The 26,617-nt window shown below is 47.1% G+C and overlaps 2 protein-coding genes across 10 annotated transcripts; one reads left to right on the top strand and one right to left on the bottom strand.

The window, feature by feature from the left end:
- Positions 1–672: 672 nt before the first annotated feature.
- Positions 673–22,086, bottom strand: TPM3 (tropomyosin 3). 7 transcript variants are annotated; one of them, XM_036086834.2, is made up of 8 exons: positions 21,952–22,086; positions 16,148–16,281; positions 14,557–14,674; positions 14,371–14,441; positions 13,651–13,726; positions 12,265–12,327; positions 11,978–12,047; positions 673–2,018 (listed from the first exon to the last, which is right to left on the bottom strand). In XM_036086834.2, the coding sequence occupies exons 1-8, from the start codon at positions 22,081–22,083 to the stop codon at positions 1,936–1,938; spliced, it is 747 nt and encodes a 248-aa protein (XP_035942727.1). In that variant the 5' UTR covers positions 22,084–22,086; the 3' UTR covers positions 673–1,935. The 7 variants fall into 7 exon arrangements, with proteins under 7 accessions (XP_035942727.1, XP_035942725.1, XP_077934749.1 ...); XM_036086832.2 differs by lacking the exon at positions 13,651–13,726 and adding an exon at positions 13,014–13,089; XM_078078623.1 differs by lacking the exons at positions 13,651–13,726; positions 21,952–22,086 and adding exons at positions 13,014–13,089; positions 17,001–17,025.
- Positions 22,064–26,241, top strand: LOC144382649 (uncharacterized). 3 transcript variants are annotated; one of them, XM_078078624.1, is made up of 3 exons: positions 22,064–22,578; positions 22,706–22,738; positions 22,833–26,241. In XM_078078624.1, exons 1-3 carry the CDS (start codon positions 22,064–22,066, stop codon positions 22,834–22,836), a joined length of 552 nt encoding a protein of 183 aa, XP_077934750.1. In that variant the 3' UTR covers positions 22,837–26,241. The 3 variants fall into 3 exon arrangements, 1 of the variants encoding a protein (XP_077934750.1); XR_013450049.1 differs by having other exon boundaries at positions 22,194–22,568; XR_013450050.1 differs by having other exon boundaries at positions 22,194–22,603.
- The last annotated feature ends 376 nt before the right edge of the window (positions 26,242–26,617 follow it).

The raw sequence follows: 26,617 nt of genomic DNA, 5'->3' as shown, positions 1-26,617 counted from the left end.
AATAAAAATTTCCCAGTATAAAGAGCTGGACGTGGCCAAGGAAGCTGTGTCGTTTCTACGAGGAAGGCACGCTCGTGTCCAGCCTCCAGGCCAGCGCGGGCGATGCTCCGCAGGTGTCCCAGGCCGCCGCCGAGGCTACCCACTCGCACCGCGCTGTCGGCCGCTGTCGCCAGACGCTCGGAGCACGCTGCGGGTTCACTTGTTTTCTCCAAAGGGCAGCGGAGTATCAGCTCAGAGGCTGCGCAGGGCAGTTAGGGGGGCATGGGATCAGTGCCAGAGATTGCTGAAGTCCTTTAAGGAGCCCCGAGTCCATGGTTTGGAAGAATGAACACCGTGGTAAAGGAAAAGGTACAGCTCGCCCTGAACGTGCCAGTGCTAAATTAAGTAATCTGTAAGAGGCCTGGCGCGGAACTATTATCTCTAATATTCACACTTACCCTGGAACACATATTATCTTTATTTTACAGATGGAAAAACTAAATTATTTACATCAGGACATACAAGTAAGAATCTCTGAGCTGAGTTTTGAACCCAGTTTTGGTCTGCTTCCACAGCGTGTGATCTCTACTAAATCCTGTTGCTACCACCCACAAAGATCTGATTTTTCACTCAAACTGCATAGTTCCTGTGGAGAAAGCACAACCGGATTAGTAAATAAAAGTCAAGTAGGTCTAAGGATTAGAGGGACTGGTTCTTTATTTCAAAAAGACACTTGTCAATTTTCAGTATCAAAACAGTTTGCACTATTGGTTTCTTTCTCCCAATCGGCCCCCAGAGAGCACACCAAAGGAGAGTGCATTTTAAGCCAATAAGCTGCAGGATGCACACCTAACAGGCCTCACAGAAACCTCACCAAAAAGGGGAATTGGGGAGGGAAAGAAACTTTAAAAGATCAGCACACTGTCAGCCCACAGACTGTAGAGAGTTCTTAGCCAGACAGGGTGGCCAATGTGCCCCAACCCTAAAGAAGCAAAGTTTCAAAATAATATAAAATTTAAAAACAGTTTTGTACATAATCTATTCAAGATTTCTCCAGCACTAACTGATACAAAGCACGAGATGGCACTTTAGAGACAGCAGCTTCGGACCCAGCAAAGGGTGATGAGATGAGTTTGTTTCATATGGCTAAATCAGTGGCAAACACATAATTTTCTTTTTTTCCTTCAAGGAGGCAGGAGAGAAAATAAGCTGTCACCTCGACATAAAGGGAACATGATCCATTCCGTGGGCAGTTAGGGTAAAGATAGGATAAGGATTTGGTCTCAGACAGAGGTCTCACCATCTTAATTTGTTTGGTCACTTCTGATGGAAAAAAAAAATTAAAAAATAAAGTTGCTCAAAGATACCTTAAAGCTGAAACCCTGAGCCACACTTTTTTGGCCACTCCTCCTGGAATTACCTTTCTAATCTGGCTGGTACTTTGGACAAAGCAATGAAGCTTCCCAGAGTGGGTCTCTTTCCGGGCTCTGGCTCTCTCAGTAAGGCAGGCCCCTGCCTCCTCTGTGGAGAGGGCAGTATGCACTAAACTGAAAAGTTACTTTCCAAATGTGAGGAAGGGAACAGACTGCTGCTTCAGAACTGTGGAATTATTTGGAATGTTTTACAAATGGTTGCTACATCAACAACAACAAAAAAAGGTAATTACAAAATGTGTACATCACAACATGCTTTTAAAGACACTTTGCATTGTGCTCACATTCCCTTAAACATTGTTCCCAAAGGTGCTCAGCCTCAAGCCCAACTGGAATCTCTAGGGAGAGGCAGAGACAGTTTGGCGAAAAAGACACAGGGGTTGGGGTGGGAGAGGCGGCAAAAGGAGAAAGCAGCCTTCCAGTTAAAGATCAGCCCTCAGTTTCAAGGCCAGCTTCGGGCAGGCTGGCCTCAGCGGAGTCGGGATCAGAGGGAGGAGCAGCGGCAGGGCGGGACTGGGGTGCTCTACATCTCATTCAGGTCAAGCAGAGTCTGGTCCAGCATCCTTTGTGTACAGAGGTGCTCCTCTTTGGTGCATTTCAGCTTATCTAATGGGGGTAAAGGAGAGATGTTACAAAACTAGAAGTAAGTGTCAAGGTCTACCCACTCGGAGAATCAGTCCTGCGGCAGGCAAGCTGCGGACTAACAAAGCGGCTGCCTTCTCAGACACAGGCGTGAGCCACTGCACCACTTGCTTCTGCAGGGCCTCTGGCTTTCGAGCTGGAGTTGCAAGTGTTGCTGTACTTCTGGGGGAGGAGGCTGGAGACCTTATCACCCGTTTCCTCATTCACCCACATCCAACCAAGGCTTTCAGTCTTCAGTCACTGAAGGAGGCAGCCTTAAGCATCAGCCATCCTTTCTTCTGGGCTTTGCCCAAAGGACAGTACCTACTTGACAAGGCTCACTGGGGTGTGACCACTGAGAACAAGGATGGGCATGTTCCTACCAGTAAAGACAGAGTCTCAGCCTGAGAAGGGTGCAAGAGGAACCTCATGTGTTATAGGCTTCCTCCAACACGGAAAGGAACAATTGGTGGGATAAATGAAAGACCCCCATAGCCTATCACAGAATCAATAAAGAACACAAAGCCAAGAATAAACCAAACATATAAGCAAAACCTCAACTGCGATTTTTGTAGAGCTATTCTCCAAAACTAGCCTGTGAGAGTTACTTACAATTACACATGGAAAAAGAAGCAAGAAGAAAAATGTCAGGAAGGAAACCAGTGGCTTGAACACCAAGGAGAATCTAATCTGCTCAGCAAGCAAACCACTCAGACTACTCTGGTGGCAAGGGGCAAATACTCAACATGGAACTATTAATACCCCATACCCCCTTCTTTCCCTTCCCTTTTTTCCACCCAGTCAGAAGGGCCCATCTCTGGGCCTGCAGATGAAGCAGTCACGACATCTTATCCAATTGGTCCTTTTATTGTTAGAAAACATCCACACAGGCGGAACACAGCCTTCAGTCAATGCACAGGTTAAAGAGCAGCAAGTAAGGGTGGACACCAGAAAACTCTCCAGGTTCCTCACTATGATCTCTCAGGCCCCTCCCTTCATCACCCGTTATCTCTTGAAAGGGACAGAAACGCAGTGTCAACTGTTCTCACTCTCCAGTACAATTAGGAAGTCAACAATATTCTCAGTGCCCCAATTAAAAAGCAATTTGTGGGGCGCTTGGGTGGCTCAGTCGGTTAAGCATCTGCCTTCCGCTCAGGTCACGATCTCAGGGTCCTGGGATCGAGTCCTGCGTTGGGCTCTCTGCTCAGCAGGGAGTCTGCTTCTCCCTCTCCCCCCTGCTCACGCTCACTCTCTCTCAAATAAATAAATAAAATCTTAAAAAAAATTTTTTTTTTTGCTTAGGGCAAAATGACTTTAAAAAAAAACAATCAGTCTTTTGCTGGGGTCCAGGTCAGTGGTGTGAGCAGTACGCTCGGCTTAATGGGCACCAGTGAGCCCTGCCCGTCAGTCACAGAGATCATGCAGCATTAGCTTCAGCTGGCTAGAGAGCACGCGGTTTCGCTCAAGTTGGCTGTAGACACACTCTGCAGCAGCACCAGGGAGAGGAAAGAGGAGGAGGAGAGGAAACAGAGGAGAAAGAGAAAAAGGGGAGGTTAGTAGAGTACCAGAAGTAAACTCTGAGACTTTTGACTCGCTGATATACGTAACATGCATCTGAAAGGCAGAGTGGATACAAGGAGGACTCAGAAAGAGGGCAGAAAGAGTCAGTCAGGTGGTGGAAAGACCAACAGAGGAACAAAATAAAATATCTTGACTGACAAGTTGGAAGGACAACATTTTAAGAAAGAAAAAAGTATCTCTATCTCCTTTACAAAGGTATTTATTCCCTGGGTTGAGAAACAGACAAGTGAAACAGGGCAAAGGAGGGAACACAGTTGGCTTGTAATCAGGGTTTGACAGAAACTGAAGGGAAAAGCTGGAACATTTTCTGTGAAACCATTCAATGTAGGGGCGCCCGGGGGGCTCAGTCAGTTAAGCATCTGCTTTCGGCTCAGGTCATGATCCCTGAGTCCTGGGATCAAGTCCCTGGGCCCTGGGATTGAGCCTGCTCCTCCCTCTGCTTGTGCGCTCTTCCTCTCTCTCTCTCTCTGACAAATAAAAAAAAAAATCTTAAAAAAAAGCACTCAGTACAGTATTATGAAGGATAAATTGGGATCAATATCCCTATACCCATTCAATCCTACTTTCTAATGCTCCTTGTTGTAGGTGCTCAGTGGTTAACCCATCTTAGGGGCCTATCCATCAAACCCCCACCCGCCTTTTCAAAAATCCTGTTAGGGCGGCAGCATGTCCAGCCCCAAGGAAGGTGAATCACGATTATCCTGTTCTGTTTTTCCAGACTCCCTTGCAGTTAGGGGTGATTATGGGATACAGTTCTAGCCAATGAGATACAGGGGATAGTCTGCTGGAAGGCTTCTGGGAAAACTAGCTTTCTTTCTTGCCTTAACATGGATGTGAGGGTGAAAGTTACAGATCTCAACCTCAAGAGAGGGCCAAGAGAATTCACAGAAACCCAGCCACACCAGGCCACAGTTGCTCTAATCTGGACTTGTTATTACAGGAGAAAAGTTAAGTCCCCTATTTATTTAAGCTATGGTTAAGCTGTTTCCCCTAACCAAAAGCATTCCTGGTTAAGAGTAGTTAAGTACTTAAATCACTGACTTTATTTTCCACTTGAAGTGCACCTTAAAGAGGGGGTACAGAGAAACCAAACCCATCTGACCAGCACAGGGGTAATAGGAATTTGGGGACAGACCTTCCTGGTCTCCGACTCTCAAGTTCACAACCAAGTTTCTCCCTATGTTTTACAGTCTGTTTCAAAATGGTCTCAGGACCTCAATATAAAGATATACTCTTCTGTCTTAAAAATCAAGTGCATTTGTGGGCTGATTATGCCCACAGTCAAGGTGCATTGCTCAGGCACCTTGCCCTCTGGGCAGAGGTTTTCTCCAGCTCTACCTGGAAGCTGGTGACCAATATGGACCTAAGAATACTTGCCACTTTATGTACACTATTAGAACAGAAAACGTAAGTATACAAAATGATCCTGGGAGGGAATAACCAAAATAATAGTTGTATTATAGGGCAGAATTAGAGCGAACTTTTAAAATTTCACTTCCCATTAAACCAGTGGTTCTCAATACACGTGGTATTATTGCCTGTTCTCTCCCCTTGGAAGGAAATTTGGAGATGTGTGGGGCAGGTTTTAATTGTCACAATAACTAGAGGACCCTACACATATTTTTTGGTTAGGGGACAGCAATAAGTAGGACTGTTCTGTACATCCCATAATTATCCTGGTTTAAATGACCAAAGTTCAGCATTGAGAAACACTACACTAGTCTTCAAGCTCCACGAGGCCTGGGATTGGACCTGTCATATTCATTGGGGCATCCCTGACAAATGTAGGGGTTCAAATTTGTGAACTCTCATTTCTTGGGCTTTCTGTGGTATTATATACAGATTCTAAGTGCCACCTGACTCTTCTGTAGCGTCCAAATCAGTTAGTGGGACTCCCACTCCTGTCCTGGGAAAGAAGGGTGTTGTCAGAATCTAGTCCCTCAAAACAGCTTGGTCAGTGAGGGTCTGGTTCCATTTAGGGAAGTAATAAAGAGATAGAAATGGAAGCATTTTCTTGTCTGATTAAATCCTAGAACACACAGTTCCCTAAGAATGACAGAAGGTCAAAAGATAAATGTGGTTATTCTCTCACCTTGAACTTCATACGTAAGGTTTCTAACCTTGCTATCTCTAGTAACTAAAAATTCAGGATCAGATACCAGCTCACTAGTTAAAGTTCTTGGTTTCCTGGTAACAGCAAAATAAAACAAAAAAAGGCAAGCCAGAGAATCCATTTGGTCTGATGTTCCTTTTGGGCATGTCCAATTAATTAGGGAATGATCCCATGGATGCTAGACATCCTTAGGCTTCACTGGTCTGAATCAGGTCAATTTCATTCCCTAACAGGAAAAGGGAGTGGAAAGGCTTAAGAGTAAAGGGAACTGTGCACACTCTAAAGCGTCACAATTCCAGAGATGAGAAGGAACAGATTTTGCCTTTTTTTTTTTTTTTAACTTCCCCCTAATATTAAGGCTGGGGGGTATCCAACCAATAGCATGAGAAAGGAAGAGACTGGGTGGGGCTAAGATAAGGCTACCCAACACTACAGGGCAGTTCTGCGCAGCAGGTGACTTGGGATCCAGTCCCATGTTGTGCCTCATCCCAACAATAGTAACAAGGAAGGCTAGAAAGGACTCTTAACACATCAGCCTGTGGTTCATTCTCAGAAATTAAGAGGGAGGGCACCTGGGTGGCTCAACTGGTTAAGCTACTGCTTCAGCTCAGGTCATGGTCCTGGAGTCCCGGGATCGAGTCCCGCATCGGGCTCCCTGCTCAGCGGGGAGTCTGTTTCTCCCTCTGACCCTCCCCCTCTCGTGCTCTCTCTCTTTCTCTCTCAAATAAATAAATAAAATATTATAAAAAAAAGAAATTAAGAGGGAAAAGAGATCAAAATACTTTGCTCTGGGACTACCAATGATGCTTGACCCCGTTCCCATAGCTAGTCCAGGCTCAAGTAACATAGGGTGGCTTCTGCAAGAAGTGGAAGAATGAATTTAGCATGACACAGCATTTAAAATTTCACTCCGCTACCCTGCTTGTTGGTCTCCGTCCTTGCTCACAGCAGTCATTCCCGTGGGGAAAGACAGGGCCTACCAGAAGTATAGTGCCTCCCTTTTCCCCAATTTCTCTCCATCCTCACATACTTCTTTCGCTTCTAAGAAGCGCTTCTCTGTACCAGTCAACTCTTTCTGCCCAGACACTAAAACATCTACAACTGTACTATCCAACAGAGCAAGCAGGCACTAACCACATGTGGCTGTTAAAGTCAGAGGCACTACAATCAGCAGAATCTTAGCTCCTCAGTCACATACACCACGTTCTGAGCGCTCCACGGGCTCTGTATGTGGCTCGTGGCGTCACAGAAGTTCTGCTGGACAGCACAGCTCTAGGCTCTTTGTCTTGCCTTGATTTTCCTTCCACTAGTTCACTCTTCTGGCTCCTTGAAATATATGGCTTCTCTCCTTGATCTTAATGCTCAAAACACACCCTCGAATTAATAAAGTATCAATGACAATGCAATGTCCCATCCTGAGCTATCTTTCTTCTCAACTTATTGAAGTTGAGAACCTCTGGAAATCATCCAGCCGTCAACTTTTTAAATTAGCAAAGGTACTCATTCTCTTTCCATCCCTCCAACCAGTTCCATTTGGATTCCTCCTCTGCACAGATTTTCCTTTTTGCTTCATTCCTTTTACATTTGCAACTGTCTTTCGGGTTCTAAATGTACTTTCATGGCCTAAATGGCCTGCCACCCATATGGAGTTCCAAATTTTTCTTACATCAATCAGCCTATCCCCTCAATCCCCACAATTTTGTTTTCACCTGGATACCTGCCAGTATTTCAGACTCCTCTTCTCTTCTACCCTCTCCTGCCTCTTCAGACCAGGACTACGTGACCTCCCTACACCTTTAAAGCTACCATTTTCCTAAACTCCAAACCAGCCACTCCTGACTTTCCTCCTCACACACTCCATAGTGTGTCTTCAGTGCCGTCTCTCTACAGATGATCATCTCTGGGAAAACTGCAATAACCTAACCCAGTTTTCCTCAAAGTGTGGCATATTCACTGCTAGTGCCACGTAGAGAGATCTCTGACAGTATACGCTTGTGAACTTTAAAAAACTTACTTGCTATATTGTTTTAATGTGCATTAGGAAAAATCACTAGCATGCATCAAACTTATTTTAAATTAGAATTATGTATAGCAAGACAAATTTGAAAACAAGAGTAAATGTGAAGAAAACGATAGGAGCATGTGAAGATGACAAAAGCCATCAAGTAGTACACAAATGATTAAAATTTGGGAATCGTCATCTAAATGGATCACTTTGATAATCTGCTCCCCTTGCAATATATTAACTTAGCCACCAAATCAACTCCTTTTTTGCTACTCATACCAGAATATATCCTTGTTCAAAATCTCCAGTGGCATCCCCATCCTACAAAATAAAACTCCACACCTAATTTCAGCACACATCTGCCCCTACTCTGTCTAAATCTACCTTTACAGCTATTATATCCTTCCCTTCTCTAACTATGCTTCTACTTTTTTGCTTCTCTTTAACCGAAATGCTCAATACCCACTATCCTTCAACCAACATCTGTTTGTCAGGAAACCAATCTTTTAGAACCCAATAAAAATGAAGAGGCAAGTTTTAATATGTTTATTAAATACCTATTATGTGCCTCCTTCTGTGAGTCTTTCCTAATCATTCCCACTGGAATCAACCTCTTTCCCCTTCTGAACTTCCACAAGTTTATTATCTGTGGCACTGATCACAGATCATCTTTAGCTTTATATATATGCTCGCCTACTAGATTCTGGGTAACCTAAAAATAGGGATGGTGCCTCCATCTTTGATTATTTCTGTCCCCACCTTAATAACTTTGTGCCTTCTAAAGATAAGTGTCTGCTGAATAAATCAATCTGTACCTTAAATGAAAGGCTGTGTAGCAGGTGGAAATGGTGTAAACAAAAAGAAACCTGAATTCAACAAGACCTCAAGTTTTAGATTAGGGAAAACCTTTCTACCTGGCTCTGTTTAAAAGAAAAACAAGTCTGAAATATATCATCTGCTGAGAAACTGGAGTACTAAGTGTGCTGAGCACCACTCAGGTGCTTAGGTAAGTGCAAGTGAGAGCCACGCTATTCACACTGGAACCATCCCAGCTGTGGGAATTGGAATAGGAGTTTGTAAAATGTTGTTATGTAATCCCACAATATAAACCAGGAACAATTTTACTAGCAGAAATTTACCATTTTTATGTATGTAATAAACTATTACCACCTTGTGCACGTTATTTGAAACATGCATGATTGGTTGTTCTAGTTTTTCCAGTAATAATCGTTTATCACCTGCCTTATATTCCATTAGCAGACACCAACAGGCAAATGGCAGTGAGCCTCAAACATGTGAGAAGGGTTTGGACAAGAAAATAAAAATCTGTTGAAAATTGTTTGTCTTTCTGTGACTTCGGATGGTCTAATTAGTTAAGTCTGGTGGTAATACGTTTGAGTCCATCAGGTGCTCTGAAGATGCACATTTGAACCACTGGAGAAAGGGCAGAGAATATGTATCGGGAGGCACTTGGACGCTATCAGAGAAGAGACTGAGGAGGAGGGGAGCCTTCCAGGAGGGCAGACTCAGGAGCCTGAAAGTAAACGACTCACGGACTCCCGAAGCCAGCGTATAAGAGTCCTACCCTAAAGAACCTCTGCTAGTCCACCACTCTGACAGACTCCCATCAGTTGAGCTTAAATGTCAAGAACAAATAGACACACACAAAAGTGGCTTTGATGATGTAAGTGAGGGGAGGGGGTCACCGACAGCTGTTCTCCACACCACACCCCCAAGGCTCCTCCTTAGGGCAGCAGCAACTTTGTCAATGACACAAATGCAGAGGGGCACGAGGCTTCCGGCAGCTTAGCATTTTAATTTGGGGGGGGGGCGGGGAGGAGCGGAAGAATACATAAGTTGCTTTGTGCCCCCCACTACATCCTAATGCCTTGGAGACCAGCCAGGCCGACCCAAATGGAATCCAGAGCGAGAGTGGGGCGTTGGGTTCCCCGAGGAAAGGGGGCAGATCCAGAACAGAGCAGAAACGGTGATAGTTATCTGTATGAAAAAGTAAGGAGACTCTAGGTAAGGACTAGCATCAATCTACACAGCAATTTGGGAGAAAAGGGAAGAGAAGGCAGTAGGAATGAGAAAAGACAGCCAGACACTGCAGTCTGAGTCATTTGGCTTCTTCTCAGGGTTAGTGGGAAAGATACAAAGAGGCAGATTAGCGTCAAGGATCAAGGGTCCACAGCAAACGGATGAAGTCCCCAACAACTCTTTTTGGTGCTTTTTACCGCCTGGCTTGCTCTGGGATTCAGCTTAATTCTTTGGTGAATTTGGTATTTCCAGTCATGGGTGTTTCCTCTGAACTTTAATACCAGGACACAAATTAAATACACCCAGGAGGTCTGAATTTTGTTATGCAATGTTAGGGCCCAAGTCACTGGCTCTCTGGGCCCTATGTCCTTAGTTATAATGATGACATGATTCTACCTTTAGCAGCATCCTCTCTGAGAAGACTAAATTTGAGAAATAGAAAAATCACGGTGTTATAAAGGGTCTATGAATAAAAAGTATTAAAAAAACACATGTGGATCAGGGTGCCACCGCAGATTCAATATGAAATGCCACCCCAGCTTTTGCCAGTAAGTAATCAGCACCAGTATTTTAAAGACAGCATAAAGATTCTAGTTTCCAAAGGATAAAACCAAAGCACACTACGCACAGCCTATGACCCCAACCACCCACAAGCCAAGGTCCCAGCCCCGCTCTGCTGTCAGATAGTTACATAGAGGTCATGTCATTGAGGGCGTGGTCCAGCTCCTCGCTAATGGCCTTGTACTTCAGTTTCTGGGCATAGAGCTCATCTGGATAGGCACAGGAACACAGGGAGGAACCAGGGGACAGAGTGAAAGGTATCGGAAGCAGATGAAAAGAGGGAATCATTAGAAATTAGGAAAAGTGTGACTGTGGGTCTAATACCCCAGGTTAGGAGAACATCTGTCCTGGTGGCCACAACATGCCATTTTCAGATCCACGGTCCACCCAGGACCACTGGATTTCTTGACACCTCTAATCAACTGTAGTCAGGGTTGAGAATCTGGGCACAGGGGCGCCTGGGTGGCTCAGTCGTTAAGGTCTGCCTTCAGCTCAGCTCATGATCCCGAGGTCCTGGGATCGAGCCCCACGTCGAGCTCCCTGCTCAGCCGGAAGCCTGCTTCTCCCTCTCCCACTCCCCCTGCTTGTGTTCCCTCTCCCTCTCTCGCTGTGTCTCTCTCTGTCAAGTAAATAAATAAAATCTTAAAAAAAAAAAAAGAGAGAGAGAATCTGGGCACAGTCATGACTAGAAACTCGTTACCAAAGGCACTCAAGAGGATACCACTCCCACCCAGTTAACCCAGTTCCTAGCAGGGATAACACAATAAAAATAGAAAAAGGAGAAAGCACACGTTAATACTCAGACACTTCTTCTCTATCTACCAAGCAAGACTAGTATTCTTGGCCCCTTTGCCCTATAGGCTGCCTCCCCAAACCCCCCCGAAGTAAGAATATCCTGCTACCCAGAGCATACCAAAGAAGCAGATCTCAGAGTTCTCAAAGTACATTTTCGCTCGTTAGAGCAGACATAGTTGCCAAAATACGGAGACAAGAAGTATTTAGAGGCACCTGGGGGGCTCAGTCAGTTAAGCGTCTGCCTTCGGCTCAGGTCATGATCTCAGGGTCCTGGGATCGAGTCCCAAGTCGGGCTCCCTGCTCAACAGGTAGCCTGCTTCTCCATCTCCCTCTGCCCCTCCTCTTTGCTTATCCTCCCCCACCCCCCAGCAAATAAATAAATAAAATATTAAAAAGAGAAAGCCCCTGGGATTGGTCAGCTCTGAGACATGGATATTCCACAGCTGCATCTCTTAAGAGATCCCCCAGTTTCAGTGATAAACAGGATTGCCAAATGTAGCCGTGGGGTAACACATGCTCTTACTGCCTCCTGAAAGTATGGCTACCATTTCAACCCAGAGACCAAGACTTAAGGCTACTAAATTGGGAGGTAAATGCCGTCATTACCAGTCTCCTCCAAGGAAAGGATGCAAATTCCAGCATTAGGTAAAGTCTTATTAAAAGAAAAGGTTGCATGTGTAAAAATCCAATTCTCGGTTTTGACCCATTTCACCTAGCTGTGGCACAGGACAGGGCACAGGCATGGGCCAGGTCACTACCAACTCCCTTTGGTGGACAGGGAAGGAGGTTAACAGTCAATGGGCAAGGTCTTCCTCTGTATCTCTTTAATTCCTCTCCCAGGTTCCATACCTTCCAAATCATCAATTGTCTTCTCCAGCTTGGCTACCGATCTCTCAGCAAACTCAGCACGGGTTTCTGCCTGGGGGAAATGCGACACCAGACAGAATCAGAGATGAACGAGACAATAAAAAGAAGGATTCTCTATCTCTTTCATCTTCAATATGTAGACCTTTCAGAACCAAAGCCAGCTTGTCTAAGTCTAAAGAGTGCGTCATACACCTCTGAATGTTTTGATTCCTTCCCTAGAACCCCCCTTCAGCTCACCTCCTCCCTTCCTTAGAACCCCTTCAGCTCACCTCCTTGAGTTTATCCGTGAGAATCTTTATCTCTTCCTCATATTTGTCTTCCTTTTGAGAGTACTGTAAGAGAAGTAGAATAGAAGTTTCAGAGTGGAAATTCCTCACACAGACCCTACCCCCTGCCACCACATTCACTCTTACAGTGAATATCCTCTTGATTTAATGTGCTGAATGGCCCATGAGAAAAAAAGCAAGGCCCATTTCTAGACAATAGATCCTTAAAATCCACAAATCAATGTCCTTAGTCTTGATACCCTCAGATTAGAATCCTCCAGACCTTTATTTTTAAACTGGACCTAGGCTTTTACCTCATTCAGATCAACCCAAGGAGGTGTTTTTCCTTCCTCCTGTTTAATGAGTAGGTGTAGCAATACCCCAAGGCTACATGGCTGAAATAGTCCCACGTGATGGTAAAGAAAAGTCATCTGTCTTGACTGCTTACTAGGTCTCATATCTACTATTTGCTGCCCCTATTGGTCTGCTAGAAAACCTCCTGGGACCAATGATTACTGCTATTTCACACAGCGTTATCAGCCTGAGGAGAACATGACCCCAAGCACCTGAGACCATGAAGTGATTTTTTGACTAAAGAAATCAAAGTGCACAGGAATTAGCATTAAACCCAGAATCTGGATGACAAGGACACATCTCACTAGGTTATGTAAGGAATGGGTTTCTCTAGTCTTTCATCAAGGGCAGGGCTGGGCCCAGGCCCCAAGCCTGTCACTATCACAACCAGCCCCTACCTTCTCCGCCTGAGCCTCAAGAGACTTGAGGTTGTTGGTGACATTCTTCAGCTCCTCCTCCAGCTCAGAACACTTACTGTGAATGTTTTAAATACCGCAGGAGAGGAAAGGGGAAGAAGGAGAGAATAAAAAAAAAGGGAGAGAGAGACACACAGACGTGAATTGAACCTATATGTAGAGAGAGCTGGAAGGCATACTGGGGAAAAGAGAAGTTCCCGGGTCATCTGAGCAAGTGTCAACCCTCCTCCCTCTACCATAGAACATGTCAGAAGCTGGGCCCTCCTGGGCTAGGACTTAGAATGTTTGGATATTAATAGAACACTTGAGAGAGATCACTAGCAGGAACAAGTCATAACTGCTGGCTGGGGTGGAGGTGGGAATAGACGCCCAAGCAAACAGTCCCCCAAATCACCCACGGGAGGGAGAGACCCTGTGGAGAGGTGGTGAAGCAACTAGGAAAGAGATGAAAGATGCCAAGGAAGTGGGAAAGAATGGAGCATTCCATGAAGAGATGAGAAAGCACTCAACAAATCAACCAGTGGAGGGGAGGCAGCTGCAAAACAAAAACAAAAACAAAAACAAAACAGAACGAAACCACACCACACACGTAACCTCTTTGTGGGTTAACGGTTAGTACCTTTTCTTCAGCAGCACTCAGACACTTCAGGTTCTGGTCCATCAGTCTGATCTGCTCATCCATCTCCCGGCAACGGCTGTTAGTGACAGTCACAGGGATCGCACAAGCCAGGTTGTGGGGAGGGAGAAAGGTCAAAAAGGACACAGCAAGGAAACAAGCAGCAAAACGGGGGGAAAATTTTTTTTTTCCAAAAAATGGGAAAACACCACATGGTCATGATGTCATGTCTGGGAGAGGGGAATACAGAGGAAGCACAAATATATGCGCATCAGCACTGCCTTTGTTACCCAAGGCCCAGAAGGTGCCAACAGGGGAGCACTTCCTATCTGCCCTTGCCCTCCAGTTCCCCAGACTGGCAATCTGGTAAAAAAGAGATCTCAAGTCAGCACAGCCACTTCAGTGCCTCAAGGAGAAACAGACTCCAGGTGGGAGGACCCTGTAGGGCCTGCAAGTTAACCGTCCACCATGTATTAATTAGTCTTTATTTGCCCTCAGTTTGCAAACCCTCCCTACGAGAAACAAGGGAAGCCTCATCTGTCACCTGTCACTAGTCAAAAGAGTTAGAAAAGCCCATAGCCATTCTCAGGCCCTAAAAAAAGCCCACTCTCTAGGCCCTGTTTAACAAGGTTGAAGGAATGCTAGTTTATTCACATTAATGCGCAAGCCAAAGGAAAAGGGACAGAATGGTATATGGCAAGATTTGGGGAGCAAGATACTCACGACTCTGCCAGCTCAGCTCGCTCCTCTGTGCGTTCCAAGTCCCCCTCAATAATCACCAACTTCCGAGCCACCTACAGGAGAAGACCCCATACAGCTCAGGGAAGCAAACAGGAAGCCACTTCCCTCTACCATGATTCTTTTTCAGAAACCCAGTGACACCGAGGACGACAACACAAGGCACCGCACCTCTTCATACTTCCGATCTGCCTCTTCCGCAATGTGCTTGGCCTCTTTGAGTTGGATTTCCTGGAGTTCCATCTTTTCTTCATCTTTTAAGGCTCGGTTCTCAATAACCTTCATACCTCTGCCAAAGACGAGAAGGACAAACGTGGCCCCGACGTCCCGGGGAGTCTGTCACAGCTCCCCCCGAGGCGCTCCGAATGGCACCTTCTGAAGCCCTTCCCACTCTGCCTACCATCTAAAAAGAACTCCCACACCACCCCCCACCTTAGCTTATTTGTTTTAATACTTCTTCAAAAAAAATAAACTTTGGGCGCCTGGGTGGCTCAGTCGTTAAGCATCTGCCTTCAGCTCAGGTCATGATCCCAGGGTCCTGGGATCGAGCCCCGCATCGGGCTCCCTGCTCAGCAAGGAGCCTGCTTCTCCCTCTGCCGCTCCCCCTGCTTGTGCTCTCTCTGACAAATAAATAAATAAAATCTTTAAAAAAACAAATAAATAAAAATCATCTTTTTTAATAAAAAAATTAATATTTATTAATATTAATATTTAAGTATACAGCTTAAGGGCACAAAGTAAGCCTCCCCACCTCTACTCCTGCTCAACAAAGAAAAACTCTTCATAACCCTTGCAGAAGGGTTTTATATAGATAAAACCCAAACAAACCTCACCCCCCACTTCCCCACACCCCAAAAGAATCATACACTACCCTGTTCTGCAACATGTTTTCTTTACTTTCTAGAATTTGGGACACTACTCTGTACCAGTGTATAGACCGCCACATTTCTCATTTTCATAGCAGCACTGTGCCAACATATTCTGATAGAGCATTTTCGATTCTGAAAGCCTTCCTCTCTGATCTCATGCATGTCGCCACACACCTTTGTTCTAGTTTAACTCATGGTGGCAAGAAGCCAATTGGCTATTTTCACCAAAGATGAGTTTTGATTTGGTTCAAGGACTGTGGTTCTCAACCGTGGACACACATTATCAGACCAACTTCAAGAACATCAACACACAAGGCCCTCTCGCAATGGACTCTCACTGAACTGGGGTGGAATTCCAGGCATTCTGGTATTTTTAACTCCCCAATGATCCCCACCCCTCACTCCCATGAGTCTAATGGTGTAGCAGAGGCTGACAGTGCTTATTCCACACTCACTGCTGGGCTCCACCTCCAGAGTTCCTGACTCCTAGATCAGGCGTAAGGGCTGAGAAACTGAATTTCCACCAAGTTCCCATGTGCTGTTGGGCTGGCAGCTCACTCTGAGAACCACTGCTTTAGGGGGACTAACCTCACAAATTAAGTCTATGATTCACTCAGTGGAGGCCATCCTGGTGACCCTATTTAAGAGTCATTAGATCAGTTTATAGGGTAACACCAATTACAAAAGGTCACAGCACCCAGGTAACCCTTACTCTGTCTTCAAGTGAAAAGAATATGCAGAACAGAAACAAAAAGATAAATTACTATTTTAATATGTTAACTAAGTGAAATTTAAATAAAAACTTGGGGGGTGGGGAGTAGGACTGTAAGGAAACCCTCCTCAGAGTGCCATGGGCTCCTGAAAACCACACTCCATCAGGCTCATCTACACACCTCTCGCTCTCATCTGCAGCTTTCTCCGCTTCCTCCAGCTTTTGCAGGGCAGTGGCCAGGCGCTCCTGGGCGCGGTCCAGCTCCTCTTCAACCAGCTGGATCCTACGGTTCAAGGAGGCCACCTCGGCCTCGGCCTGTGTTTGAACAAAAGAATGGAAAGGAGAGGCAGAGCTGACTAAGATCAGGGCTGAGTGCCAAGAAGGAGCCAGGGTCCAACACGGCAACACCTGTCTTAGAGCAGATGTGGACACGATGACATAGACACCCATTTCCTCCCTTTCCCATCAGCGGACTTCCAGGTGCTCCACAGGAAGCATGTTTTAAAACTCAGTTCCTTGCCCAGCCCAGTGCCAGTTAGTACCACCTCTTTTCTGGACTCACGTCAAACTCCTGAACAGACTAGTATCAGAAAAGGTGGCCAGTGAAGGTTCCCTTCTGCCTGAGCTCTGGCTTAGAAGGGAGTTCTACTCTTTAGCAACTTTCTTCTAAGTGTCTCATAAAGTGAAAAAATAAGTAAGCAAAGTTTCTCAAAGAGGGAATTTTGGATTATCGATTAATTTGCTGCTTAACCCAAGTTGTTAACCCTCCAATGACCTTATCCTAATATACCAGGAGGATCACTAGCAAAGAGAAGATTTTTCAGAGTAACAGTACAGACCCGAAAGCAAGAGGATGCAACATTGGAATACCTACCCTCCCAACCCTGCAACTCACTCCCCATCCCCACCCTTTCAAAGGTGACAGCAAGGACCTCTTCTAGCTAAAATTACCTGCCTTGATGACCTACAAAAAAAATTGGGGGCAGAAGAAAATGTCTCCTCCATGCCCACCCCCACGCCTGCAAATTTCTGACCTGCGCTCCTTGCTCCTGCTGTAGTCATCCCTTCAGCTTCGCCCTCCTCACTGCTTGTGACAGTCCTCTCCCAGCCTCCAGCCCACAGTGAAGCACAGGCTAGAATGCAAACCATCCCATGCCTCCTCCTCCGCGATGGAGTGAGGAACAAAGAAAGGAGGCAGCCTGCATATGCACGAATTCTACTGGCAGAAAAGCCTCCCTCTCAGGACTACCTTTCCCCTCAGTACACCTTTCCTGGTGGCAAGTACACTGACTGCCACCACAAGGTACAAGACAATTTAATCTGCTCTGCATGCTACCCAGTTCAGATGCTTATCCAAGTGCTTGGTTAACATGATCTCTCTCTACAGTCCAGATTCTGCCTGAATTCTATTACCCTGATTTCCTTCTGGCAGTCGGGTAGGAGGAGCTACAGAAATAATCTGGGCCACAGCCCCTATAGGGAGGGATATAGCCCAAAGACTCCCATTAAAAATCAGGTTATTTGGGGGGCATCTGGGGGGCTCAGTCAGTTAAGCATCCAACTCGATTTCGGCTCAGGTCGTGCTCTGGAGGCGTGGAGCCTGCTTGGGATTCTCTCCCTCTACTCCTCCCCCTCATGCTCTCACTCTCCAAAAAAACCAAAACAAACAACAACAAAAAATCAGGTTATTTGGCACAAAAATTTCCAAATACAAACACAAGATGTTCAAAGTACCGTGTAGGTTGGGACTATATAACCACCAACCCCCAGGAGAAAAATAGCAAGGAGTCCACATAAGCTGAAATTACTAAGAAACCATTTGGGGTCTCTAACTATACTATTCAAAATACCACAAAAACAAGTATTCTCTGATCCTGTCTCTTCCAGGAAAACAGATGTCCCATGTCCCCTAGGACAAGACACATTGCACCTCACAAGCTCAAAAAGGCCAACAGGTCAAGATTACAAGAACAAGTCAAGCTATCAGGCAAGAGCTATAAAACAGTGCCAGGGCAATGATTTACCCCATCTCCCCCATTCAAATGCCTACAACAGCCAAAAAGAAAAAAAGGAACCAGATTTGGAAGAAGCTCATAAAATCTGAGTCCCCATCCAGCTCACCAGTAGTTACCCAAATGGAGTAGAAGATAACAGGCTACGGGGGCGGGGTGTTCAGTTTCCATGACAACAGGCTGGCTCGAGCAGTTTCTCCCACAAATCATCATTTACAACAGAATTCTTAGCAAGGCTGAAAAGGGAGGAGAGAACACATCTTGGTGCCCTCACAAGGGCATGCGCACACTGAACAAGCCTGGATCAAAAGCAGAACCGGCCATGGGTGTCTCAGCAAAAGCTTCAGGGATGGGGTGGGGGTGGGGGTGGGGGACGGGGAATGACGATGACACAGGCACTGTTCTCTTTTTTCTCCTCCCACAGAGGATCAGTTCTCTTTACAATGAAACAGAAGTTTGCAGAATCAAGATCTATTACTATGTCTAAGGGAATAAGGGAAGACTTTTCCTTCAAGCCAGAACCTATGTACGGCACCTGTCTCTTCCAGATCAATCAAGTCCTGAAAGACACTGGGTGGGACTAACTTCTGCAAACCAGAATGGGAAAATTAAACTTTATGCTATTCCCATTACCCTAGGGTTGGCATGTTCAGATATGTTTTTGAACTTTCAGCCCATCCACCTCTGCCCCGCCTAAAGGATACACTCTGAGGTATTTCCTCTAGGTAATAATAGGATTCTCCATTGACCAGGAAGCAAAGATCCCAAGGGAGGAGGAGGGACACAGCAGCGATTGTTCACATTAGAAGATGGCTGATCACAGCTTTAGCTAGGAAATGAGTTTGGCTTAAATGCTACCAACCTCCTTACGGAAGAGAGTCCCCAGGCACACTACACACCTCCAGGCAACGAACTGACAGGGCACTCCCTGGTGCTTGGAGGCAGATCAGGGCCAAGGACAGAAGGGGATTAACCTAAATCCGGCATTCTGCCACTCCGGGGTTTCTCTTTTTAGAAAAAAGCCATAGATGAAATTCAAAGGAAACCAGTAACGGAAAAGTTAAAAGTGAGCCTGTGAATAAACGGCTGCTCAGGTTCACAAATATATCTAGGAGGCAAGTTGGAGGGAAGGGAGTAGAGCTATTGCCCCAGAGCAAAGGTGGAGTCTAAGCTGAGGCACTCAGAGCCAAGGGCTATTTGCCTTTCCCCTGTGAGTGTGTGCTCTAATGTGAAGGAGAAAGGTAATCAGCAGGAAAGGAAATCTAAACCAAAGAAAGGTGATAGAGGCTGTTATGTAGTCCACCAGACCCCACAAACAGGAGAGCCACACAATATTCAGGCATTCGAACTCCTCCAGAGACGAGGAATTGCGTATAAAGCCAGAAAAGCCCACTCACTTCTTCAATCATACGCCTCTATTTTTTAGACCAGGAAAAAAAAAAGAGAGGGAATACCAGGAGAAGTTAGGAGAGAGGTATTAATAACAGATAAGATGAACTATATACTTAAAAATGGCTAAAATAGTAAGTTATGTTATGTGTATTGCTACTACCACCAAAAAACAGGTAAGGAAAAAGACTGCATTTGAATATTATGTTTATGCCCCCTGTTTAAGTTCAGCAAGAACTGCAAAGGAGATTCAAAATCGAAAGTATACTTGACAAGGCGCTACAATGGAAAAGGTCAATCTCCCCGCTGAAAGCAGAAAAGATGGATCCCAGAATAACTCCAGACTCAGCTTTGGATTCTTCCACCTTCCCAACAAAGAGTGAATGTTCACACAAAGCAACCAGAAAAATAATTAAGTGACAATCCCACTAACCGCATGAGATACCATCAGGGAGTGCTGAGTTTCTAGCTGCAGAGGAGGGAGGAGCCTGCAAAACCCATTCCAGAAAACCCTAAGAGGTTAACAGGTAGCCCGAGCACCCCTCCCTCCCCAGGGGTGTCTCCTCCTCAGGAGTTCAATGTTCGCCAGAGCAGAAAGTCAAACGATGAAGCTCCCTCAAGCTGGGGAGTAGAAAGACACTGGTTTCATCAAGATTTAACTATCACCCTACTTCCCCATCTGAACTTCCTCACTAGACTTCAACTCAGTATGCAAATTTTCAGGCTCTGAGAAAGGAACAGCTCAAGAAACATCTGAAGCTGCTCACTCTGCTGCCTATCACCCCAGAGTCACCTAGGAAGAGTGAGGGGGAAAGGAGACAAATTTTCCTGCAAACCCTGGGGGGCGGAAGGGAGGGGGGAGATGGGGCATCATCCACTCTAGAAGTATTCCTAGGATGCCCATACTTGAATGTTGAGCCCAAGACTGCAGCTCAACACATGGCTACTTCTTTAAAAGCCATCCTGCCTTCCTCTTTAAGGGGATCTAGTCTCAAGAACAAAGAGATGAAAAAGTGTCCCTAGGCATAAAGAGTCACCAGGCCAGTCCATCTCACTTGAATTGATAATTAGAAGTCACCAGCATAATGAATAGGGGAAAAAACCCCTGAGAAAAAGGTGACCGAGGAAGACAAACTCCCAGCATTTCCATGCCCAGTTATAAAAAGAAAAGAGTACTCTAACAATTTTTATGTATTAACTTGGTGGGCAACTGCCGAAACAATAATTCTCAGCCACTCCCCAGGGGAACAGTAAAAAAAAAAAAAAAGAAAGAAAAAAGAAAAAGAACAAGGAATACCAACCAATAAACCACAAAAGTTCTTCATTGGGTCTTCAAATCTGAGCAACAGTTACTTTTCTTTCCAGCCTCAAGATCCTCCAAAACCAAAGCCTGAAGTCAGGAGGTCATCCCCACCCGCTAGACCGCACCCTACACCCTGGAAAAGCTTACGGCTCACTAAAACTAGAGAACCACTTCTAAACAGAAAGCAGTTTCAAGAATCACCATTCATTCCACCAACATTCTATGTTCCAACTTTCTGTTGAACAAATACTTACTGATCTTTTTTAAAAAAAAAATCGGGACAGCAACAGAGTCACATCACTAGAGGCCCCTTGGAACTCATTATTTTGTCTGCATCAACCACACTGCCGGGGTCAACCAGAAACCTTGACAGAAACTGGCCCTCCGTCCGATTCTCGGCCACACAAACGGGCTTATCAGCTGTGCCTGAAGAAGTGTTCTTAACCGGTTCAGCTTGCACTGATTACACTTCGGCAGTAAGGGCCTGAGTCTGGCAGAAGTCCCTGCCTTTCGGGTCATCACGGGAAGGGCCGGCCAAGTTGTGGGCTCGTACATTTGCACTAACGTGGCGAGTGAGGCACCGACTCCTCTGCTCCTTCACGTCGACTGAGAGCGCGGGGTTAGCAGTTGCCCCCGTAAGAGGAAAGAGCCCAGGCCGGAGGACGGGAGGCGGTGCTGTGGCCTCAGCCTCCTCCGGGGAGGGCACCGCGCTTCCTCTCCGCCGATTGCTGCCTCATTTCCTGAGCAGGAGGGAGCGGAAAAGCTGCCAGCAGGCCAGGCCGGGGGCTTTCCGGCGGCTCCCACCCCCAACCCCCACCCTCGCACAGTAAGTTTGGCCCTGCCCCTCCTAGACCAGAGAAGCACCCACCTACTCTCACCCTTTGGGCCGGAAACCTCTAACGAGAGCAAATTCCGCACCCCTCCCCGCCCTTCCCGGAGGAGTGGGGGAGGGAGAGGCCGCTGAGCCCCTCCCCCGGCCGCGCCTGGCTCGGACGGACTGAATGAATGAGCTGGGACAGAGAAGAAGAGAAAAACCACTTCCCGGGCCCCGACGGGCTCAGCTCCCTCAAAGGTCAAGCCTGCTCCCCCGAGCACCCAGTGCCCCCCTCGTCCGCCTCAGGTCCAACTGCGGCGGAGCCCCACCCATCCTCCGGGCTCCAGCCTCATCTCCTAGTCCGCCGGCGCCGGAGAACCCTGCTCCGCAGCGAAGCGAGGGCCCCCAGGCGGGGTTCCAGCCGCTGCAGCGCCCGCTCTGCCTCACGCGCCTCGCCCTCTCCGTACCTGCTCCCGGGCCCGCCTTTCCCCTTCCACTTCCCGCTGCAGGCGCTCGGCCCTCTCCTCTGCGTCATCGGCTTGCTGCTGCAGAACCTGGATCTTGCGCTTCACCGCCTCGATGGTGGTGATCCCGGCCATGGTGCCCACCCAGCCCCTGCTCGCGCTTGGCTTCCTGCCTCCTCCGCTCGGCGCTGCAGCCGCTTCTCACCCCCACTTCCGCCTGCTCCGCCCTGAAATACCGGAACTCGCCCACCCGCCCGGATGTGACGTCAGCGCCGCGCCCTGCCCCGCCGGGCCGCAGGAGGACAGCCCGCCGCGCGAGCGCGGGGCGGGGCCTGCCCCTGACCAGCAAAGGGGGGCGGGGCTGCGTCGGAGACGGGCTACCATGGCAACCGGGAGGCGCGTCGCCGTCCGGTTCCTCAGGCCCCGCGGGCTGCCCTCCCCTCCGCCCGCCGACCCGCCGCCACCCACCGGTCGGGGCACCTGTGTCCTCCCGCACCGAGCACCCGACGCGCCTCTGCCGCCACCCACCGCACACAGGCTCCGAAGCCAGGTGCCGGGACAGGCCGAGGCTTTCTGGGCCCCATCCTCCAAAGTGCCCGGCTCCGCAGCCTCCCTTCCAGGTCGGCCCGGGTAGGGTCTCTCCCACCGCCTGAACGTCAGTGAAGGGGATTACGGGGGTGGGAGGAAAGGCCAGGCGGGCGCACTGCTCTTTCGGTTTGGCATCAGTTATGAACTAAGTGTTCCGTTTCCGTTACAGGGCCGGTCTTTTCCCTGGCGCTTTCGAGAGTCGGTACGTACCAGCGGTTTACCAACCTGCCAGCCCTTCCGAGCCTTAGGTCGTTCGGGTCTTGGTCATTAATCATCACGGCCGTTTCTCTTTGCAGGTGAGAAAGGTATCTTATGCCCCACGTTCTCAGGAAGGAACCCTCTGTTACGGATCACTGTTATCAGACCCTTCGTGCAACAGCCCCACGAGAGCCTCTGTTCTGTGGGAACTTCCCCCAGTTTCACTGCCACTTCTGCTTTGAGCTGTTTATGAGCTGGAAGCTGCCTCTGCGAGCACTGCCGTGCAGGATGTTTGGAAGCACAGCAGCGAAGAGACTTGAACGTCGTACCACCTTCTCTCCTGTTTGTTTGCACTCCCCCTGCTTTCCCAGTAAGCCATCATGACAAATGTCGCCTCCTTTCCCCTCAGAATTACGGTGTGGAGCAGGACTTAGAATTAGGACTCCTGACACCTGAAAGGGCTGGTAGGTAAGACAGGTGCTGCCTGCAATACCCGCTTCTGAGGACACTCCCTCCAGAGGCTCTGTCTCCCCATCTCCTTTTAAAAATACTGAGCAAGTGTGGAGGTGCGGGGAAACCAGAGCTAAGGGGACAAATCGGACCGCCCCGCCCTAGGCATGCGGGGTGGGGGACTTTTTGATAATCACCTGTGACCAACAAAGAATAACCAGCCCCTAAAAAGGAACTAAGCCATTGAACGTGTTATCAATAGAGATGTTGAAAGGATTTACGTTTCCTGGTAGAGAAAAACCACTTCCCGGGCCCCGAGAGGCTCAGCTCCCTCAAAGGTCAAGCCTGCTCCCCCTTTCTATAAAAGACCAACCCTAAAGGCCCTCATTGGCAACCCTGTCCCAACAGACCTCTCTCACTCTTGAGAGCTTTTTCTGTATCTTCACTTAATAAACTTCTTACTCGGGGCACCTGGGTGGCTCAGTCGTTAAGCATCTGCCTTCGGCTCAGGTCATGATCCCAGAGTCCTGGGATCGAGCCCCGCATCGGGCTCCCTGCTCTGTGGGAGGCCTGCTTCTCCCTCTCCCACTCCCCCTGCTTGTGTTCCTTCTCTCGCTGTGTCTCTTTCTGTCAAATAAATAAATAAATATTAAAAAAAAAAATAAACTTCTTACTCACTAAATAAATAAATAAATAAATAATAAAAATAGGGGCGCCAGGGGTGCCTGGGTGGCTCAGTTGGTTAAGCGACTGCCTTCAGCTCAGGTCATGATCCTGGAGTCCCAGGATCGAGTCCCGCATCAGGCTCCCTGCTCAGCAGGGAGTCTGCTTCTCCCTCTGATCCTCCTCCCTCTCATGCTCTCTGTCTCTCATTCTTTCTCTCTCAAATAAATAAATAAAATCTTAAAAAAAAAAAAAAATAGGGGCACCGGGGTGGCTCAGTTGGTTAAGTGTCTGCCTTCCGCTCAGATCAGGATCCCAGCTTCCTGGGATCCAGCCCTGCATCGGGTTTCCGGGAGCTTGCTTCTCCCTCTCCTGCTCCCCCTGCTTATGCTTTCTCTCTCTCTCTCTCTCTCTCTCTCTGTCAAATAAATAAATAAAATATTTTTTAAAAATAAAAAGTAAAAATAAAAAATACTGAGCAATAAGCCTATTTAGAGGAAACAATTCAGACAGTAAATAATTTGCTTGGTAGAGTAACCTGTACACTGGCTTCTCCCCTCCCCCCCAGGAATTTGGAAGGAAGGACAGAGTTCTGAACCTCGGTAAACTCTACCCTGATGGCTTAAGAATTTTTCCATCTCTTTTTGGAGAAATTTGATCAGAGGATGGAAGCAGAAATGAGACATTGTCATCTGGGTGCAGATCAGCAGGGGGCACTGTTTACCTCCCTTTGTCCTAGTGAATCTGCATGAGACCTTATCCTAGACAAACCCAAGGCTGCTGAGAGCACCCCTGCATTCCTGAGGCTGGTAGATGTGAACAGATAATCTTCTCTTAATCCAGGGAAACAGGTGGATTGACTCCTGATACCCTTTAAAGGCATGATGGATGGGCAGCAAGGGGCCCAGTGCTATTGTTTTCCTGGTGACCAACAATACAACAATATATCAGCAGGTGCATATGTCCATCCCTGACTCTCATCTCCCAGCCCTTCCACGTCTGGTATGACTGTGTTCTAACCATTGCACTCCTCTTTTGCCTTGTTTTACCCTAATTAGCTTCTGACTTCACCTCGGATTGAGAGGACCTTAGACATCATTGTACAACACTGTGCATGTTCTTACTGCCCCTGAACTGTACACTTAAAAATGGTTAAAATGGCGAATGTTACACAGATATTTTGTTGCAATTCTTTTAAAAAAGGACCTCAGACAAATTCAGGGAGGAAAAACCAAAGTTTGGACTGACCTTGCCATACTCTTGCCTTTTCTTTGTTCAAGCAATCCAGCAAATCCTGTGCTTTCCAGAAAAGCTTCTCAGATAACCAGAATTCCCTGTGTAAACATGCACTTACCAACTCCCTCTCCTCTTCTCTTCCCTTTGCATCAAAGTAATATGCTCTGTTTGTTCATCTCGAAGGTGGAAGCTGAGCTGTGAACTTCTTGGACATTGTATTGGACAGAGTGCCCTTCCCCCCAAAATGCATATATCATGTTGCTGATGACTCTGACCCTTGCTCTCGACTTTAAACTTTGTTGTCTCCTCCTTATTCAGCACTTTTCCCAATTCCTATAAACACTTCACTTTCCTTCTTTGATCCTTTGAGGCAGAAATCATTAAAGAAAAAACATTTTCTGTAAAAGGCCAGACAGTACGTTTTTCTGGCTTTGCAGACCACAGGGTATGGTGACCGCTCCGGTGTAGGGAGAAAGACAAGAGATGATATGTAAGTGAATGCATATGGTGTTGTTCCAATAAAACTGTACAAAACTAGGCTGTGACAGGATTTACCTTACAAGTGGAAGTTTGCTAACCCCAGCTTTGAGGAAAGAAAGCTTTCTTCCTGCTTCCATCTTAACCCTGCCTATGGGATTTTTGCCTCCTGCTCACAGCCCTCCCCTCCCATTTCTTGTTCTCTAGCACACCTCTGAGGGCACTTAACTGACTTGTAAGGAAAGCTAACAGGGGGAGAGAAATTAAATGAGTTTTTCTACCCACATATTATATATTGAAATGGGTTTTGGTGGGTTCCTACAGAAACAGGAGAAACTTCTTTCAAGTGAATATACCGAGTCCACCCTGTCTAGGTGGGGAATGACAGTGTGTTTTAAGTATGTGTGCAACAGCTTAGGACAGATAGAATTCATCCTCAGGAAATTCCCTTATCTTCCGAATAAAACTGAGGTATTGGGGCGCCTGGGTGGCTCAGCTGTTAAGCGTCTGCCTTCGGCTCGAGTCATGATCCCGGGGTCCTGGGATCGAGCCGCACATCGGGCTCCCTGCTCAGCGGGGAGCCTGCTTCTCCCTCTCCCACTCCCCCTGCTTGTGTTCCCTCTCTCACTGTGTCTCTCTCTGTCAAATAAATAAATAAAATCTTAAAAAAAATAAAATTGAGGTATTATCTAGAGCCTCTGTGTTACTCTCTCCCAAGATCTAAGGTTAGACTTTGTTGTTTTCATTGGTCCTGGACACACCTCCTCCAGCCCACATACTAGCTGTTTTAGCCTGCATACTCTCCCAGAGAGAAAACTCTTGCCCCAAGAAAACTTGAGAAAACTCCTGCCCCTATACCCGTCTACTGGAGCCAGAGAGATCTGTCCATGTACACCTGGAACCTGGCCAGCCGATTCCAGCAGGCCATCGAGCGTTTGCCCAAAGCTCTGGAGGCAACGTGTGTTCACTGCAGTTTTCCAAGAAGGGAGAACTAATAGTTTGCAGGGACCTAAACTTTTGGAAACTATGAATATGTATAATGTATGTGATGTGCTTT

Source organism: Halichoerus grypus, chromosome 7, assembly GCF_964656455.1.
Source record: "Halichoerus grypus chromosome 7, mHalGry1.hap1.1, whole genome shotgun sequence".
NCBI lineage: Eukaryota > Metazoa > Chordata > Mammalia > Carnivora > Phocidae > Halichoerus > Halichoerus grypus.
The sequence above is the reverse complement of the archived record's forward strand: the minus strand, read 5'-3'. Positions and strand labels throughout refer to the sequence as shown.

Coding starts and splice junctions, on each gene's coding strand:
- LOC144382649 (XM_078078624.1), top strand. CDS start 22,064: ATGGTGGTGATCCCGGCCATGGTGCCCACCCAGCCCCTGCTCGCGCTT. Junction 22,579..22,705: donor TCCCTTCCAGGTCGGCCCGG/GTAGGGTCTCTC, acceptor TTTCCGTTACAG/GGCCGGTCTTTTCCCTGGCG.
- TPM3 (XM_036086834.2), bottom strand. CDS start 22,083: ATGGCCGGGATCACCACCATCGAGGCGGTGAAGCGCAAGATCCAGGTT. Junction 16,282..21,951: donor AAAGGCGGGCCCGGGAGCAG/GTACGGAGAGGG, acceptor GTTCAAACACAG/GCCGAGGCCGAGGTGGCCTC. Junction 12,328..13,650: donor TGAGTGCTGCTGAAGAAAAG/GTACTAACCGTT, acceptor CTTCTCTTACAG/TACTCTCAAAAGGAAGACAA.